The sequence below is a fragment of the Schistocerca cancellata genome, chromosome 9 (assembly GCF_023864275.1).
Source record: "Schistocerca cancellata isolate TAMUIC-IGC-003103 chromosome 9, iqSchCanc2.1, whole genome shotgun sequence".
Taxonomy (NCBI): domain Eukaryota; kingdom Metazoa; phylum Arthropoda; class Insecta; order Orthoptera; family Acrididae; genus Schistocerca; species Schistocerca cancellata.
In genome coordinates this window covers 511,009,838-511,025,001 of record NC_064634.1, presented here as the reverse complement: position 1 = coordinate 511,025,001, position 15,164 = coordinate 511,009,838, and the positions used below count along the sequence as shown (strand labels likewise).

Sequence of the window (15,164 nt, the reverse complement as noted above, 5' to 3'; positions counted from 1 at the left end):
ACCTGATACAGTCCCAGGGTCAGATGTCATTCACAACCAAGTGCTGAAACATCTCTCAGTGGATTGTCAACGTCACATACTTGCCCTCTTTAATTGAATCTGCAATGAGGGTGAGTTCCCATATCAGTGTCAAGAAAGAACAATAGTTTTTGTATTGAAACTGGGTAAGAATCCCCTCAAGATGGACAGTTATTACCCAATCAGCCTTACTGACATTCTCTGAAGTTGCTCGAACACATGGTGGGCAAGGGACTGTATTGGCTGCTTGAGTCTCAGGGCCTTTTGACTGCATCTTAGGGTGGTTTTTGCAAAGGCTGCTACACTGCTGATAATTTGGTTCACCTTGATTTCACCATCTTCCTTACTTACAAGTGGAGCCTCTGCAGTCCACCCCAATTTGTGTTAAGAACTTCCTGCCGCACCATATTTTCCAGGTTCAAGTGGGAGTTTCACTCAGAACCCCCCATATCCAAGAGAACAGGGTCCCACAAGGCTCTGTACTGAGCTTCTCCCTCTTTCTGGAGGCCATCAATGGTTTAGTAGTGGCTGTTGGATCTTCAGTATCACCTTCCTTATATGCTGACAATTTTTGCTTTTATTATTGCACCTCTTCTTGGTTGTTGCTGAGCTTCGCCTACAGGGTGCCATACAAAAGGTGGAGTCATGCGCACTCACCCATGGCTTTCGGTTTTCAACCACCAAGACTTGTGTCATACACTTATATCGCCGTAGTACTGCCCACCCACACCCAGAGCTCTACCTAGATGATCAGTTAGTTACTGTAGTTGAGTTGCATCATTTTTTGGCACTGAACTTCAGTTCCAACCTGATGTGGCTTCCCAACCTTTGCCAGCTTAAGCAAGAATGCTGGCAACACCTAAATACACTTTGTTGCTTCAGTAACAGTAGCTGGGTGCAGATCTCTCTGCCCACTGCAGGATTGGGATTTAGAATAGGCCTGAGGTGTTGCTCTCTACTTTTCAACCTTCAGTATTATGGTCTCCTTTAGGGTTTGACCTCCACACTTAAAAAATTTTTCAGAAGTATGGGCCATTTGGGGAAGGATGCCTTATGTGGTACATCATACATCCATCATGCACTGAGCCCTTCTGCGCTTTTTACTGTCATGGCTCAGCAACTCCACCCATAATCCAGCCATTTGGGTGAGGACACCTTACGATAATACTAGATTTCTTCATCCCAAATATCCAGCATGGTAGCCAGTCCGTTGTGGAGGGGCCATCATATATCCACTTGATTGTAGCCCCCTGACAACACAGTAATCGCACTGCTGAGGACTGAGCTGCAAACTCCACATGTATGCCACGGAGTAGATTCCCATCTACCTGGGGCATCAGGACTCCCAGCAATGACCATCCTGCCAGGTGGCCTTTGCTGAGACTGGCAGGTTCCTGTGGGGAGAGCCCCTGGTGAGAGTGGGTGGCATGAGGGTGGATGACCCACAATGAAGCAGTCCAAGTCATCTTTTAGTGACCAAATGGCCCCAGCAGTCTCTAAGAAAGGAAAGGTAGACTGAGAACTATGACCACAAATTGTTCTCCTCCCTAGCTACACCATGGGAGGAACATAGGGCTATAGAAAAAAAGAGAGCCATATTCGTCTTGTTACTTAGTATGCAGCAGAACTGATGGGTTCTCCTTTCTGGCTACAAAGCTTTTTTTTTTAAACCTTGAGGATAAGTGTGGGGAAATGGTGACGCCGTCCAAAATGTGAAATGCCTGCGAAAGCCCTGATCCAGTCCTATCTTCGCTGTGGGAGTCTTCATATGGTTCAGCGTCTCCCTAAGTATTGCTGATATTGGACCCATTCATCATTGTGAGGTCCAATTTGTGACAGCAGCCTTCTGAACTAGCCGCTCTGAACAGCCTACTAGTCGAGGCTGGAGTTCCTTCATTACCTATCAGGCGCCAACAACAGCTGCTGAATTATGCTGTAAGCATTCGTAGCTTCATTGACCTTTCCAGCTACCGTGTCCTTTTCCCTGGAAGGGAGCTCCACCTCCCAAGCAGTGACCCAGAAATGGGTTTACAATTGCTACACGCATCCAGTCATGCTCTTCAGAATTGCAGCTTCCTCCACTGTTGCCTCTGGCCAAGGAGACATCGCATCTTCTCCCATAGCTTGTGCCCTGACCTCAGATTTGCCTCAAAGTCTCCTTTGGTCCAAAAGATTCCGCTGACTCCATGATTTTTCACTGCCTGTTCTTGGCTGTTCTTGAGAAGTATCTGGTTTCGGAAGCGTTATTCACTGATGGCTCAACAGTCAGTTGCGTACACATATGCACAGTGTAGTGAACTCCACTCTCTGCCAGAGGGCAGCAGTGTCTTCACTGCTGAATTTATGATCATTAAATTAGCCCTTAGCCATGTCCATGATTGCATTGGCAAGAGTATCCTAATCTGTAGTGATTCCTTTAGCAGCCTTCATGCTACAGACCAGTGCTACTCCCCTTAGCTACTGGTTACAGCTACTGAGAATCTTGTCTCTGACCTCCATCAGTCGTTTTGATTTTGGGAAATGAACAAGCTGACTGGTTGGCCAAGCTGGCCACCAAGATGCCAATTCTCAAAATGGGACTCCCGGAACTGGACATACGGTCGTTTATACGCAACTCGGAATGGTCTGCGCTGACCTCCCAAACAGACTGAGGACAATTAAGGAGACCACGGCCATGTGGCAGTCTTTGCTGCACGCTTCTTGCAGAGAATCCACCATCCTCTGTAGCCTCCGCATTGGCTACATTTCGCTAACCCATAGCCACATTCTCAGAGGTGAGGATCCCTCTCACTGACAGTGTGGAGCCTGACTGACAGTGGCCTCCTTACTCATAGACTGCCCTGATTTGGCTGCTTTGAGGTGGCATCTTAATCTTCCTGATCCGCTGCCTCTGGTGCTAGCAGGCGACACCAACTCGACTGATCTGTTTTGCCCATGGAGGCTGTTTTCATTCATCCTGATGATCTTGCAGTTTAGCCCCTTTCACACCAAACCAACCAATCAGACATGAAGGACTAAGAGAAGATAGATGCAATTTATTGAAAAATTAGAAAAACCTTTGGAGAAAAAAGAAGCTATTGTATGAATATCAAGACCACAGATGCCAAGCCAGTACTAAGCAAAGAAGGGACAGTTGAAAGATGAATACCATATTTGCTGGTTACCATACAGTACTTACTGGTAATTCATTAGAAAAACTTGAGGTGTCAGTTAAGATCTTTAAGGATACTGTGAACTAGTTTAACATAAATAGTCTTTCTGTAAATTGTACTGAAATAAACTTTATTCACTTTCACACAACCTCTGAGGCTGAAGACACAGGAGAAAACTGGAGGTCCAGCAGATAACTGGGGAGGATACTTATAATACTTGGGTTTATGTACTGATAGTAAACTAAAATGGTCAAACCACACCCTGGATCTGTGCAAATGTCTGTGTTTTACAGCTTTAGCTTTACATTTTGGCTGTCATTATAGAAGTATGGAAATTATAAAAATCAGCTTATGACAGTTATTTTCATGCCATTACAGCATATCAAATCATATTTAGGAGAAATCACCACTGGCTAGGAAAGTACTATATGTGTAGAAACAGGTCATAAGAAATAAGAGTGGAGTCCACTCTAGAAATTTTTTTAATGAACTTGACATCCTGACACATTGCACAATATATTCTCTACCGGGTGCATGTAAGAAGGGAAAAAAGACACATTTTAAGCCCAATAGGATGTATCAGGCTAGAAGGAATTAAGATATCCACTATAAGCATATGAACCTGAGTGTGGTATGGAGAGGGATACATTTCAGTGGCTGTAAGATTTTAATGCCCTCCCTTCACAAATTGTCTTGTGGGTGGTGAACTTTTACTTAAAAAACACTTAAAACAGTTCCTATTACAAGAACCATTCTACACTTATAGAATACTTCCTGAACCATAATGTATAGTATCCACATAGCTGTAACACTCAGATACATTCCCAGACCCTTATTTGTGTGCATATTTTCAATTATTATAAGCATATTGAAATACTTTATTTTTTTAAATAGAATCTTAGTTCTCGGTACCTTAATATGAAGTTGGTTAATACTGTTCTAATCCAGGAGCAGTGTAATTTATTGCTCAGACAGTACACACACATGAAAGCCAACATACAATGCAATTAGCTATATACAAGTGGCTGGTGGAGAATTGTGCTCCGGCCTTTACAGTCAGGAGCTTCAACAGGGGCACAGCCTGCAGCTGTTGTATTAACAGGCCGGGTGGCCACCAATGGGCCAAATCAAGCACAAACTTCATGCATAACTGTGACGTGGCAAACACACTAAATTTGTAGTTACAGCACTTCTCATCCTTCGTGTAAAAGTGAGCACTGTGCTTATGTCCATTTCTTCTGTGATCAATGTAGGTTTTATAATCGCACGACACACTGTCACTGGTGCATAGGGTTGGAAATAGCAAGAGCACGGACAAGTAAAGCGCCTGCCCCTGTGAGAGGCCTTATGGTAGAACAGGCTGTGCTGGCACAGCTTCCATTTCCACGTCTGAGATCACCCCTAGGGAAGGAAGTTGCAGTGAAGGCGGCGGAACAGGTGGTGCTAACTGTAATGGAGGTGAAAGCTGCAGAGGCTTCGGCTGTGACAGTATCGGAGCCAGGCTTCCACTGTGGCCTTCGACAGCTGAAGGTGACACCTGCAACAGAAGAGACAGTTGCAAAAATGTTGGCATTGGCCGTGGAGAAGGTGAGCACGTGCCGTGATGTAGAGACAGTTGGGCAGATGGAGGATGCACATACCCGGTGTGCAGCTACCACATGAGGTCATAGATGGTTTATGTGTCTCGACACCCTCCCTACACCCATGTGGTTGATGAAGAGGCTTTGGTCATGAGTACTCTCAATTACTGCAAGCACCCATTTTGGCTGGTGGCCAAATCCATGAGCCCAAACAGCTGTGCCAGGACAGAAGCATTGCAACACTGGTGCTGGTGGATGGCCTGACATTGGTCAAAGCAGATATAGCAGAATCTGGGGCTTAAGACCATGCAACAACTCTACCAGATTCCTGTCGCCAACCGGGGTGGAGGAACTGGTCAAGAGCTGCTTTCGGTAACACATCCGAAATGTGTCTTTTCACCTGAGACCTAAGTGTTCATACTAGTCATCCTGTTTCCCCATTTGATTGATGGTGGAAAACAGGAGCATGTAACATGGTGAACACTAGTGTTTTTTTTTTTTTTTTTTTTTTTTTTTTTTTTTTTTTTTTTTTTTTTTTTTTTTTTTTACAAAAATCTTTAAATTCCTGAGATATGAACTGGGGGCTGTTGTCTGTAGCTAACATATATCGAAGACCTTCCATTGACAAAATTTTTGACAAAGCTGAAATTTTTGCTGCAGAAGTAGACAGACATGCACCACATGCAGAAACTTGGGATAAGCATCAGTTACAAAAAGCCAGTAAAAATTCAAAAAGGGTCCTGCAAAATCTACATGAATTTATTCTCAAGGCTGCTGTGGATACGGTCACAGTGACAATGAAGCATGAGGAGCTGCCTGATAAGTGACACACTGTGGGCAGGCTGCAACAGTTCACATCATTTCCTCATCAATACCTGGCCAAAAAACATGTTTTCAAGCTAATGCTTTTGTAATGATACATCCTAGAGGTCCACTTGTAATAAATGCATAACCTTACACCGAAGGACAGACGAGACTGCAGCCTGTGGAATGGTGTCCTTTGTAGCTAACAGCAACACTCCGTCTCAGACAAGCAGATGATTTTGTAATGCAAAATAATTTCTCAATGGATCAGAAGCACTGCTCGGAAGTTTGCCTGGCCAGCTAATTTGTCAACAGTAAAACTCCACATGAACAGCAATAACATGTTTACAGTTATAAGTAGAAAGTAATTCACACATCTGACTGAAAGGAAGACTTAAAGGTTTTTGTAAGGGGGCGAGCTGATACAACACTCAATACATGCAAAGTAAAATCCATGATAAAGGAAAGAGCATTACACAAGTTTACATTTGTGATCCCAAATGCCTGGAAATGTTGCCACAAGTGCTTTTTGTAAGCATCCCAGTCTTCTGCTGCATGATCATGTGCAGGGAATGGTGGCGGGCATGTTGTTGCTGGAACTGCAAGATGTTCAGATGTCCCAATGTAGTCGTTAAACTGTAAACTGTCAGTGCCTGCACTACCTCCATGGAAATTAAATTCAAAGGACCAGTGATTAGAGTGAAACTCATGGAGTCGAGTATTGAACCCATTGCCAAAAAGTGTTATAACCCAAGAACATTGTAATTTATTACCTGAAAAGCAAACACTTGAGGGAGGCAAGGTCCAATACAATTAGCAATACACAAGTGGCCGGCGAGCCTTGCAGTCTGACCTATACATTCACTAGTTCGAACAGCGGGCACAGCCTGCAGACCTCTAATGGCCGAATCAAGCACAAACTTCACATTCAAACCATGAAGTGGTACACACATTGAATTGGCACTTACAGCAAGTGGCATTTAATAATGCCATAGAACATAGCTTGTGAAACTAACTTGTTCTTTATCCTGTGATATATTCACAATGGGATCACTGGAACACAAAATAAATAAATAATTAGTCTGCACAAAACAATTTTCATTTACCTTACTGAAGGCTCTCAGATAAGAATGTATACAGTACAATCCTAAACTACTAATACCTTGATGGAAAATCTTGTACGAAAGACACAAATTAACTGTGGGAGGTAACTCGCCATACAGGATGAGGCACTGAGCTGTTCAGTAGGCACATAAAATTGGAAGTGTACTTACTCATCTGTCAGAGTTGTTTGTTATGACAACATGTCTGTTGAAATTTCCTGGCAGATTAAAACTGTGTGCCCGACCGAGACTCGAACTTGGGAGTTCGAGTCTCAGTTGGGCACACAGTTGTAATGTGCCAGGAAGTTTCAGATCAGCGCACACTCCACTGCAGAGTGACATACTCCATTGCAGAGTGAAAATCTCATTCTGGAAACATGTCTGTTGCTCAACAGCTCAACAGTATCATGAATTGTAATCTTCCCTTAAAGCATTTTCTTTCTTTGTTTCAGTAAATGATACATGATTTATTCAGTTGACTGTATAACTGCTTGGTGCAAAGAAAAAGATCACCACATACAAATATGCTTTGAACTGAACTTTCACTGATGTCACTAACATGTATGTACATGTGCTTTTTAGGAGCAAAACAAAATGATGCTTTCAATCCTGCAATATGTGAGCTGATTGGCCATCTCAGTGTTAAAAGTAAGTATCTTGAACTTTTCCCAGTTCACTTAAACTGAAGTATGAAACCGTGAAACTTCAGGTATATTAGACAAATAGAGGAAATACTCTCTTACAATATAAAATGTAAATATACTTTACATGTCACAAAATGTTGCATTTGAAACAAGCATCCTTATGGAAAGCTATATTGAATAATACATATTTATCAAATTTTGTCTTTTATTTCATATTAAATAGTCAAGGTTATTGAAGACTATAAAAATAATGTGAATGTCAGACTTTTTCCGAGGGCATGCAGCTCTTCTGATTGTTGAATGATGATAGCTTCCTCTTGGATAAAATTCTGGAGGTAAAATAGCCCCCCATTTGGATCTCCAGGCAGGGACTACTCAGGAGGATGTTGTCATCAGGAGAAACAAAACTGGCATCATAAGGATCGGAGTATGGAATGTTGGTTCCCTTAATCAGGCAGGCTGGTTAGAAAATTTAAAAAGGGAAATTGATAGGCTGAAGTTAGATATAGTGGAAAGTGGTGAAGTTTGGTGGCAGGAAGAACAGGACTTCATGTCAGGTCAATACAGGGTTACACAAACAAAATGAAATAGGGGTAATGCAGGAGTGGGTTTAATAATGAATAAGAAGAAAGGAATGCAAGTAAGCTACTATGAACAGCATAGTGAACGCATTATTGTAGATAAAATAGATACAAAGCCCATGCCTACCACCGTGCTACAAATTTATATGTCAGCTAGCTCCACTGATATTGAAGAGATTGAAGAAATGTATGATGAGATAAAAGAAATTTATTCTTAGAGTTAAAGGAGATGAAAATTTAATTGTAATGGGGAAATGGAATTCAATAGTAGAAAATGGGAGAGAAGGAAAAATTGTATGTGAATATGGACTTGGTGGGGTAAGAAGGAAAGAGGAAGCAGCGTGGTCAAATTTTACACAAAACATTATTTAATCGTTGCTACACTTGGTTTAAGAATCAGAAAAGAAGGTTGTATATGTGGAAGAGACCTGGAGACACCAGAAGGTTTCAGATTGATTATGTAATGGTAAGACAAAGATTTAGGAACTAGATTTTAAACTGCTAAACATTTTCTGGGGCAGATGTGGACTCTGACCACAATTTATTGATTATGAATTGTAGATTAAAACATTGGAAAAAGGTAGGAAATTAAGGAGATGGGATGTGGATAAACTGAGAGAACAAGAGGTTTCTGAGGGTTTCAGAGGATGCGTTAGGAAACGATTGACAGGAACAGGGTAAAGGAATACGGTAGATGACAAATTGGTAGCTTGTAGAGACAAAATAGAGAAGGCAGCAGAAAGATGTGGCATAGTACAAATATTTGAGTAACACAAGAGATACTGAATGTAATTGGTAATTGATGAAAAGAGAAAGTATAAAAATGCAGTAAATGAAGCAGCAAAGATGAATACAAGCATCTAAGAAATGAGATAACAGGAAGTGCAAAATGACTAGACAGGAATGGCTAGGGAATAAATGTAAGGATTTAGAAGCATATCTCACTAGGGGAAAGATAGATACCGTGTACAGGAAAATTAAAGAGGCCCTTGGAGAAAAGAGAAGCAGCTGTATGGATATCAAGAGCTCAAATGGGAAATTGGTCCTAAGCAAAGAAGGAAAGCTGAAAGGTGGAAGGAGTGTATACAGGGTCTGTACAAGGGAGATGTACTTGAGACAATATTATAGAAATGAAAGAAGATGTAAATGAGGATGTGATGGGAGATATGATACCATGAGAAGAATTTGACAGAGTGCTGGAAAACTTAAGTCAAAACAAGGCCCCTGGAGTAGACAACATTCTGTTAGAACTACTGATAGCCTTGGGAGAGTCAGCCATGACAAAACTCTTCCATCTAGTCTCCAAGATGTTCAGTAGACTTCAAGAAGAATTTAATAATTTCAATTCCAAAGACAACAGGTGCTGACATGTGTGAATAGTATCGAACTATCAGTTTAATAAGTCATGGCTGCAAAATACCTAACTCAAATTCTTTACGGAAGAATGGAAAAACTGGCAGAAGCTGACCTTGGGGAAGACCAGTTGGGATTATGAAGAAATCTAGGAACATGTGACGCAATATAACTTCTCAAAGAAAATAGCTTAAGGAAAGACAAACCAACATTTATACAAGGTGTACAACTTTTCTTCTGCCATTTTCCCCAACAGTTGAGGCTTTAATGAAACAAATTGGTTACCCACGTATCATTCAGTGTACTTTCCATCACTGGGACTACTTTCTCCCATGTTTCAGGCAGTGTACGAATCCCACAGTGAAAAAATTGTTCACCTTGTGAAGCGATCCATGAATCGATCCAAATTGTGACTTCTTCATGAGATCAGAAGTGCTGGTCATGCGCCATTGATCTAAACAGGTGATAGTGAGAGGGAGCAATGTCTGCAGAATACAGCGGGTGGGGTAGGACTTCCAATTTTAGCATTTCCAAGCACGTTTCGACCTCTTTTGCAATGTGGGGTCGAGTGTTGTCGTGCTGCAAAATCACTTTATTGTGCCTCTCGTTGTATTGCGGCCATTTGTCTTTTAATGCTTTGCTCAAACACATTAATTGCATTCGATAACAAGCACCTGTGATTGTTTCTCTTGGTTTCAACACCTCACAGTACATGACACCGAGCTGGTCCCACCAAATACAGAGCATGATCTTGGAGCCATGAATATTCAGTTTGGCAGTCGACATGGAAACTGGGATATCCTCATGATTTTTTGCATTTAGGGTTACATTAGTGAACCCATTTTTCATCCCTGGTCAGAATGCGATGCAGAAATCCCTTCTGTTTTTGCCTCTGAAGCAACTGTTTACAAACACACAAAGGCCATTCAACATCTCTTGGTTTCAGCTCACATGGGACCAATGTTCTTTCTTTCTGAATCATACCCATAGCCTTGAGACATTTTGAAATGGCTTACTGTGACACTCCCACTAATCATGCCATTCTTCTTGAGTTTGATGCAAGTCTTCATTCAGCAATGTCTCTGCATTTTCGAAAAAATTCTCTCTTCCACCACTCTGCCAATCTACAACATTAAAATCACCGTTCTTGAAGTGCTGAAACCACTCATGACACTTTCTTTCACTAATAGCATCCTTACCCTATGTACTAAGAGCATTCAACGAGACTCACCTGCAGTTTTCTTCATATTGAAACAAAACAGTAACACCTCCCACAAATGATGAGAATTAGGCTCGTAAACTGACATTTTCAATCAAGAACAACTTTATAATGCAGTCACAAATCAACTAATGTTTGAATGAGGTTATGTTGAACGCAGTCCAAGCTAACTGCCTGACATCTGTGATCTGTTTCTTTTGACCGCTACTTATCGTTGTATCATCAAACGGTGGAAGCAAAGTTGTACACTTTGTATCATTTGTAGACTTAGAAAAGCTTTTGGCATTGTTGACTGGCATACTCTCTTTGAAAATCTGAGGGTTTTTGTTGTTGTTGTTGTTGTTGTTGTGGTCTTCAGTCCTGAGACTGGTTTGATGTAGCTCTCCATGCTACCCTATCCTGTGCAAGCTTCTTCATCTCCCAGTACTTACTGCAACCTACATCCTTCTGAATCTGCATAGTGTATTCATCTCTTGGTCTCCCTCTACAATTTTTACCCTCCAAGCTGCCCTCCAATGCTAAATTTGTGATCCCTTGATGCCTCAGAACATGTCCTACTAACCGGTCCCTTCTTCTTGTCAAGTTGTGCCATAAACTCCTCTTCTCCCCAATTCTGTTCAATAGCTCCTCATTAGGTATGTGGTCTACCCATCTAATCTTCAGCATTCTTCTGTAGCACTACATTTCGAAAGCTTCTATTCTCTTCTTGTCCAAACTATTTACCGTCCATGTTTCACTTCCATACATGGCTACACTCCATACAAATACTTTCAGAAACGACTTCCTGACACTTAAATCTGTACTCGATGTTAACAAATTTCTCTTCTTAAGAAACGTTTTTTTTGCCATTGCCAGTCTACATTTTATATCCTCTCTAATTTGACCATCATCAGTTATTTTGCTCCTCAAATAGAAAAACTCCTTTACTACTTTAAGTGTCTCATTTCCTAATCTAATTCCCTCAGCATCATTCGACTACATTCCATTAACCTCGTTTTGCTTTTGTTGATGTTCATCTTATATCCTCCTTTCAAGACACTGTCCATTCCGTTCAGCTGCTCTTCCAAGTCCTTTGCTGTCTCTGACAGAATTACAATGTCACGGAATATTTTACTCAAGAGGATGCCATCATCATTTAACCATACAGTAAAGCTACATGCCCTCGGGAAAAATTATGGCTGTAGTTTCCCCTTGCTTTCAGCTGTTCGCAGTACCAGCACGACAAAGCCGTTTTGGTTAGTGTTACAAGGCCAGATCAGTCAATCATCCAGGCAGTTGCCCCTGCAACTATTGAAAAGGCTGGTGCCCCTCTTCAGGAACCACACGTTTGTCTGGCCTCTCAACAGATACCTCTCCGTTGTGGTTGCACCTACGGTACAGCCATCTGTATCGCTGAGGCGCGCAAGCCTCCCCACCAATGGCAAGGTCCATGCATAATGGGGGGAGGGTAGAAGGGTTAAAATACAGGGAGCAAAAGGCTATTTAAACTTGTGCAGAAACCGATCAACAATTTTGGCATTGTTGACTGGCATACTATCTTTGAAAATCTAAGGGTAACAGGGGTAAAATATAGGAGTGAAAACCATTTGAAATTTGTGGAAAAATCAGACAAAAATTGTGAGTCGAGGGGCATGAAAGGGAAGCAGTGGTTGGGAAGGGAGTAAGACAGGGTTGTAGCCTATCCCTGATATTATTCAATCTGTATATTGAGCAATCACTAAAGGAAACAAAAGAAAAATTTGAAGTAGGAATAAAAAATCCATTGAGAAGAAATAAAAACTTTTCAGATGTGCAGATGACATTGTAAGTTTGTCAGACAGCAAAGGACTTGGAAGAGCAGTTGAACAGAGTGAACAGTATCTTGAAAGGAGGATATAAGATGAACATCAACAAAAGCAAAACAAGAGTAATGGAATATAGCAGAATTAAATCAGGTGATGCTGAGGGAATGAGATTAGGAAACAAGACCCTTAAAGTAGTAGATGTGTTTTACTGTTTGGGCAGCAAAATGATGACTGAAGTAGAGAGGATATAATATGGTACCCTGGCAATGGCAAGAAGTGTTTCTGAAGAAGAGAAATTTGTTAACACTGAATGTAGATTTAAGTGTTGGGAAGTCTTTTTTGAAAGTATTTGTATTGATGTAATGGAATATGGATGATAAACAATTTAGGCAAGAAGAGACTAGAAGCTTTTGGAATGTACGTTTATATAAGACTGCTGAAGATTAGCCGGGTGTATCATGTAACTAACGAGGAGGTAATACAATTGGGAGCAAAGAAATTTGTGGCAAAACCTGACTAGAAGAAGGGATCAGTTAGAATGACACATTCTGAGACCTCAAGGGATCATCAGTTTAGTATTGGAGGGAAGTGCAGGGAGTAAAAATCATAGACAGAGACCAAGAGATGAATACAGTAAACAGATTCAGAAGGATGTGGTTTGCAGTAGTTACTCGGAGATGAAGAGGCTTGCACAGCACAGAGTATCACGGAGAGCTGCCTCAAATCTTTCTTCAGGCTGAAGAGCACAACAAAAAGTAATATTTAGCTTATCCATTGTTTAATATTTAACTTTGTGTTATCGGAATCAGATTGTCTGTCTCTGAGAAGTACATAGAAGTTGGAGAAAATAAGAGAATGTAACAAATTACATTGTCTGCATTTTAAGAAGTAGAATTTCCAAGAAATACAACTCGTTGTACAATAGAAGCATAGAGTGGATCAGGAACAATAATTTTGTCATACTTTAGATTTTGGATGAATGTGAGGGCTATTTAGGAAGTAATCTCACAGATTTATTAAAAAAGTATTTACACCCTTATACTACTTTTCAATGTAATGACATTCAGATTTTAGCACTTCCCATAATTGTAACTAGTTAAAAAATACTTCGGTATAAAATTCTGCTCCTGATATTGCAATTCACCAGTGACACGCTCTTATAGTTCTTCAATGTAGTTAATGTGTCGGGGCAAAACCACTTTTTCACATACACCACATAGTGGAAATCAGACAGATAAGGCTCAGGCTGTAAGGTGGACGTTCAAAAATGTTTCGTTGAAGTCGCACACTGAATCTCATGTCCTGGGCAGTGTCTGACTGATCCTTGTAAGCAAAAATGCCACATTAATTAGTAGTCAAGAGATTGCTCTTCTTGTTCTCTTAACTGATTTGTGTCTCTTCATCCACTTGAAGATATGTATAAAATTTTTTTGGTGCCCAGACATCATCAAAAAACTTGAGATTTTGAAGATAATTACTATCTTCTTTGTCAGGAAATGACTGACTGTGTGTAGCAAAGTCTGCCTACTTTACGGTAGTGGTCAAGCTTATCACTGATCGGGTGACATTGCTTCCGTTGGGGGAGTGATGTCACCTGGAGGGTGTGATCACAGGCACAAATTCAGCAGAATCTCCTTAGGAATTACATTTTTTGCATTTATTTCCTTGAAGACGTTCTGTCTCCAGGCGCCACCGAGACGATAACCCTGATCTGTGTAGGTGTGCATGCAAACTTTTACTGCTTGTTTTATTACAGAGTACCTATAAGTTGATGCATAGTGTGGGAGAGGATCTTCATATTCTCAAAGTTGAACTTACGTGCATTTGTGATGCTATCACTGATTTTTCAAAATTTCTGTAGTTGATGTGCCATCCATGTTTAGTGCAGCACTCTGCTACAGTTTTTTGCCACGTTCACGTGGCACAGTGGAGACACCAGGCAGTCTCAGATACAGGATGTCATTCACTGGAAGCACTAAGCCCTCCATTTCCCATAGAGTTTGAAATACTGGTCTAATGTCATATGTATCTAATATGCTCCAAGTCTTGCTAGAGGTCACTGTACAGAATCGGAGTGCTTGGGTCACGAAGAAGTAGCTTGTTGTAGCACGCTTGACCCCAGCACAGAATTTTAATATGTTGTCAAGGAATAACTGTGGTCTTGAGGGGGCAGTTGTTATGCATAGTGAATTTGAAAAATGGGTAAGTGATTTTATAAATGCTTAAACTTGAGTGGTGGGTAGAAAAATAATACATTGTTGTGTATTTAAAATTCTTTAAAGCATTTTTCCTCGGGTATTGAAAGACTTTATTTGTAGCCTACTGAATGCTGTTTTCCTGATAGTACTTAAACTTTATTTGTGCAAGCTTTGTGCCAGTTAACATATCCTTTAACTTTTTATACAGCAGAAGCAGCATATTGGTCTCTGACAGAAGAGCAGGTGGTTGAAATGCTAAGTGATGTTTGTGAGGGTCCTTTTGGACAGGTTACAGATTCTGTGAAGGAATTGTTTGAAGACTAAGACAGTGCTCATTGTGTTCAGGTAAACAAACACTTTTAAATGGAAGAAGTATATCAGAAAATTACAGTACAGTCACTTTTTATGTATCTTTAATTTTCATATTACAGATGATGTGGCATCCAGTGATCATGTTAATTACAAAATGTTAAATGGTACAGAATAAATAAATCAAATATTGTACAACTACTTAACATTCACTGTGGTATGAATTTTTTTATTTATTAGTAATGAAGACATTTTCAGTAAGGAAGAAACACTCTGTGTGTTTCTTACAGTAACTGCAAACACACTACATACACTGTTTTACTGCAGTACAATATCGACATGCTGCATAGTAATGAATGTGATTTACTTCAGTTTCTATGGTCTGGTCCAAGTTACATATACAGTTCAGTATTAAATTT

General features: G+C 40.7%; 1 protein-coding gene across 6 annotated transcripts in view; it reads left to right on the top strand.

Moving 5' to 3' along the window:
- The window catches only part of LOC126101112 (GDP-D-glucose phosphorylase 1), a 92,841-nt gene extending 77,888 nt beyond the window's left edge, over nt 1-14,953 (top strand). For 4 of the 6 annotated variants that reach the window (XM_049911794.1, XM_049911793.1, XM_049911791.1 and 1 more), the window contains 3 exons: nt 7,240-7,305; nt 14,645-14,781; nt 14,868-14,953. In XM_049911794.1, the coding sequence (XP_049767751.1) occupies nt 7,240-7,305; nt 14,645-14,760 (182 nt within the window). In that variant the 3' untranslated portion in view covers nt 14,761-14,781; nt 14,868-14,953. Of the gene's footprint in view, nt 1-7,109; nt 7,306-14,644; nt 14,782-14,867 lie in introns of those variants that run through there. The other 2 variants (XM_049911792.1, XM_049911795.1) reach the window with 2 other exon arrangements.
- Nucleotides 14,954-15,164: the final 211 nt, after the last annotated feature.